General features: G+C 34.7%; 1 protein-coding gene across 1 annotated transcript in view; it reads right to left on the reverse strand.

Annotated features, from left to right (window-relative positions):
* Positions 1 to 859: 859 nt before the first annotated feature.
* Positions 860 to 3797, reverse strand: part of LOC107554568 (disintegrin and metalloproteinase domain-containing protein 12-like) — a 5371-nt gene continuing 2433 nt past the window's right edge. Inside the window, exon 6 of the mRNA XM_016237131.1 lies at positions 860 to 865. Coding sequence (XP_016092617.1) covers positions 860 to 865 — 6 coding nt within the window. The remainder of the gene's footprint in view (positions 866 to 3797) is intronic.

A 3797-nucleotide genomic window follows, 5' to 3' on the forward strand; every position in this document is an offset into this window, starting at 1 on the left:
TTTTTTGCAACCTTGGCCAGATCTGTGCTTTGCCACAATTCTGTCTCTGAGCTCTTCAGGCAGTTCCTTTTGACCTCATGATTCTCATTTGCTCTGACATGCACTGTGAGCTTTAAGGTCTTATATAGACAGGTGTGTGGCTTTCCTAATCAAGTTCAATCAGTATAATCAAACACAGCTGGACTCAAATGAAGGAGTAGAACCCTCTCAAGGATGATCAGAAGAAATGGACAGGACCTGAGTTAAATATATGAGTGTCACAGCAAAGGGTCTGAATACTTAGGACCATGTGATATTTCAGTTTTTCTTTTTTAATAAATCTGCAAAAATGTCAACAATTCTGTGTTTTTCTGTCAATATGGGGTGCTGTGTGTACATTAATGAGGAAAAAAAATTAACAAATGATTTTAGCAAATGGCTGCAATATAACAAAGAGTGAAAAATGTAAGGGGGTCTGAATACTTTCCGTACCCACTGTATATATATATATAGGAAATAGGAAAAATATATAGGAAATTTGTACCTTGGCATTGAACATTAAGTGGCATTGAACAATGTATAGTCAAGATATTAACAACGTGAAAATGTGCTATGACTATTTGAAATACTTTTATTGAAATATTACTATTTGAAAATGTTTAGAACTTCTTAAAGTACTTCAAATAATTCTCATCAAAAAACTGCACCATTACCAATTAAGTTCTGACATTCTGACATTCTCTGTATTGGATCGATGATTGTTGTCATAAAAAAAAATAAAACTCGACTGCATTTGTGCACCCAGCAAGGACAAGGATTTATATTTCTACACATTTGATAGCCAGGGGAATCACCAAGTGCACACATGCAAAGATATCACTCATTCCTCTGCCATGAATGAGAAAAGCCAAAGAAATGAGCTTCTGATGTCCACGGCAGGTCAGCCAGGTGAAAGTGGCAATCCTGTTTTCAGTTTGAGATCCAAAAGATGTGTGGGCATATACACAGGTATCACAAAGTCAAAGAAAGGATGTGCCTCAAAAATAGATTCCACACAGCTGATAGAAAAACAACATCAGGAAGAACAGATCTGTACTGTTTGAACATGCTCTACAGCATCTTGTCCATTCTTAAGACTGGATTTTTCTGTTGTCCGGCCCCGAACATTCAAACCTCTGACGATGATTCAGACTGAACTGGCGGTGTATCTGGTCTCAAATGTTAAAGGGAATCCACATCAAACCCTCTCTTTAGGCTCATTTAAAAATGTGCAAAACCTGTGCCAGACCCATCACCGGTGATCCCTGTGAGATGTGTGCTGGTTAGAAATGTGTCTGAATGCGGTCCGACTTGTTCTGATGTCAAGCTGACGCAAGCCAAAGAGCTCTCTCTAAAGGACGTGGCCATGTTGCTGCAGGTGCTCCTCCCCGACAGCACTGACCAAAGGCACGATGGGAAATGTCTTGCTGACGACACAGCTTAAAACCATTTTTTATTCTCTTCTAAAATGTTTAGTATTGTTTAACTGATATGTATGAAATTCTGTGTAAATATTCCCAAACATTCTGACATTCTCTGTATTGGATCGATGATTGTTGTCATAAAAAATAAAATAAAAATGGATGGAAAACACAAGACATGTATGTGGAACTGATTTTTTTTTAAAGGTGTTTTGGACAAACAATTACTTTTGGTACATAGGTACCAAATAGCCTTTTAAAGAATAAAATAAGCAAACAGTTTGATGTTATACTTAAATACTTACAGTGTGGAGCTCACATTAACACATTACTGCAAAATTGACACTACAGAAAAGACAATGAAATATCCATGAAATATGTCTTTAATTTTCAATGTAAACATACATTTTCAAATACAAGTCTTTTAATAATATATCCTCTATGTTTTACAATAGGCCTATATATGTATTATTGTAATATCACCGACTGGTAATAGTTTTAAAGAAAAATATAATCAGTAAAAAATATTTTAAATATTTTTATTCATGTACACAATAACACATGTACATATGTAACAAATTACTACATCATTTGTGTAATTTAATAATCAAAGACACATAATGATGTAAAAACTACTAAAAGAATCAGCATTAACTCTCGGTTTATCATTCAATACTTTAACTTGAGTTTATGGAGTAACTTCAGTTAATATGCCGTTACTAGATACAGCAAATGTACACTAATTATAACATTTCCAATTTATAACTTCTACTGAAATTTCACATGAAACAACCAACATTTCACATACGTCAAAAACAGAAACATAGCTCTTGTTGTGTTTTACGTGTAAAGTGTTCAGGTGTGGGTGAAGCCCATGAGCCCAAATTCTCTCCATATTCTATCTGCGTCATCACCAGAAATGTTTTATTGCGAATTCATGTGAAGAAAAGAACTGTAAAGAAGGTTAGAAAAGTTTATACACCAGGGTTTCTTCCTTTATTTTTACGCTTCAGTGTTCTGGTCTGAGCTCATGAGCCAGAGAATCCAGCATGTTCTCGAATGTTCTCCGTATTCTATCTGCGTCATCACCAAACTGCTTTTTGCAATGTTATGAAAAAGCTCAAATTGTAAAGAAGCTTGGAAAAGTTTATACAATGTTCTGCAGTTAAAATTACTTTAAAACTGATACCGGAGAAAAGAGTAAATTTTTACATTTTTTTAAACGATAAATTATATCTTCACATTACATTTTCAATCTAAATACCAATCTTTGTTTGATTAATTGTCTACTGTATTTTTACCAATAAAAAATACTGGTGTAATATGAAAGATTTGTAATAGTTTTGAAAATAAGTACTGAGTCAGAAATAAATATTCCACACTTTTTAAGTATTTATTTTCTTTTGTTGAAAATGTATACTTCCGCATGGCAAATTACTACATACATCATTCACTCTATATCAGTTTGTCATTCTTTATCTCACAAGACCAACTAAACAAATCTCACATAATGGTAATTATTTGATAAGAAGTCAACTGTAATTTAAAGATTAAATGGATGCAGTGATGTTAAAACATCAGCAAAAGAACCAGTATTAGCTCATTTGATCATTCAAGACTTTAGTTTACGGAGTCAGCTAACCTTAGTTAGTATGCAGTCACTGGATGTCCATCAAACACCAGACTTTCCTTTCAAAAGTTATTTGTTAAACGCGTATGTAGGTTGCTCTCTTTGAGAATAGTCCAAATGAAGTCCAGTGGAATCTCTTCAAGGCTACTACAGCATGCAGTTGATTTTCTACTTAGCAAGCCTAGAGCAGTGTAAGCCGGCGCGCCCTCTGCGTGTTTGTTTGACCGCCTTGTTTTTCTGAGTCAAAGGAATGGAGCATGACTAAAAAACACATTCTGAGTGTTACTACACTGTCTAAGTTCCTCAAGCTCTAGGCAAAGGAACACTCACCGCTCCTTTATACTTGCCCTGCCTCTCTCTACACACAGATTGAGACTTGTCATTGGGGTGCCAGAGCTCAGGCTAAAGTTGAGCTACAGTTTCAGTGCAGTGGGGGAAACACAATGAGTATAAGCATACAACATTACAACATCTGTACCTTGGTAATGGTAATGGTGCAGTTTTTTGATGAGAATTCTTTGAAGTAGTTTAAGAAGTTCTAAACATTTTCAAATAGTAATATTTCAATAAAAGTATTTCAAATAGTCATAGCACATTTTCACATTGTTAATATCTTGACTATACATCAATGCCACTTAATGTTCAATGCCAAGGTACAAATTTCCTATATATTTTTCCTATTTCCTATATATATATATATACAGTGGGTACGGAAAGTATTCAGACCC

This window comes from Sinocyclocheilus grahami, unplaced genomic scaffold (assembly GCF_001515645.1).
Source record: "Sinocyclocheilus grahami isolate Dianchi unplaced genomic scaffold, SAMN03320097.WGS_v1.1 scaffold19.1, whole genome shotgun sequence".
Lineage (NCBI taxonomy): Eukaryota > Metazoa > Chordata > Actinopteri > Cypriniformes > Cyprinidae > Sinocyclocheilus > Sinocyclocheilus grahami.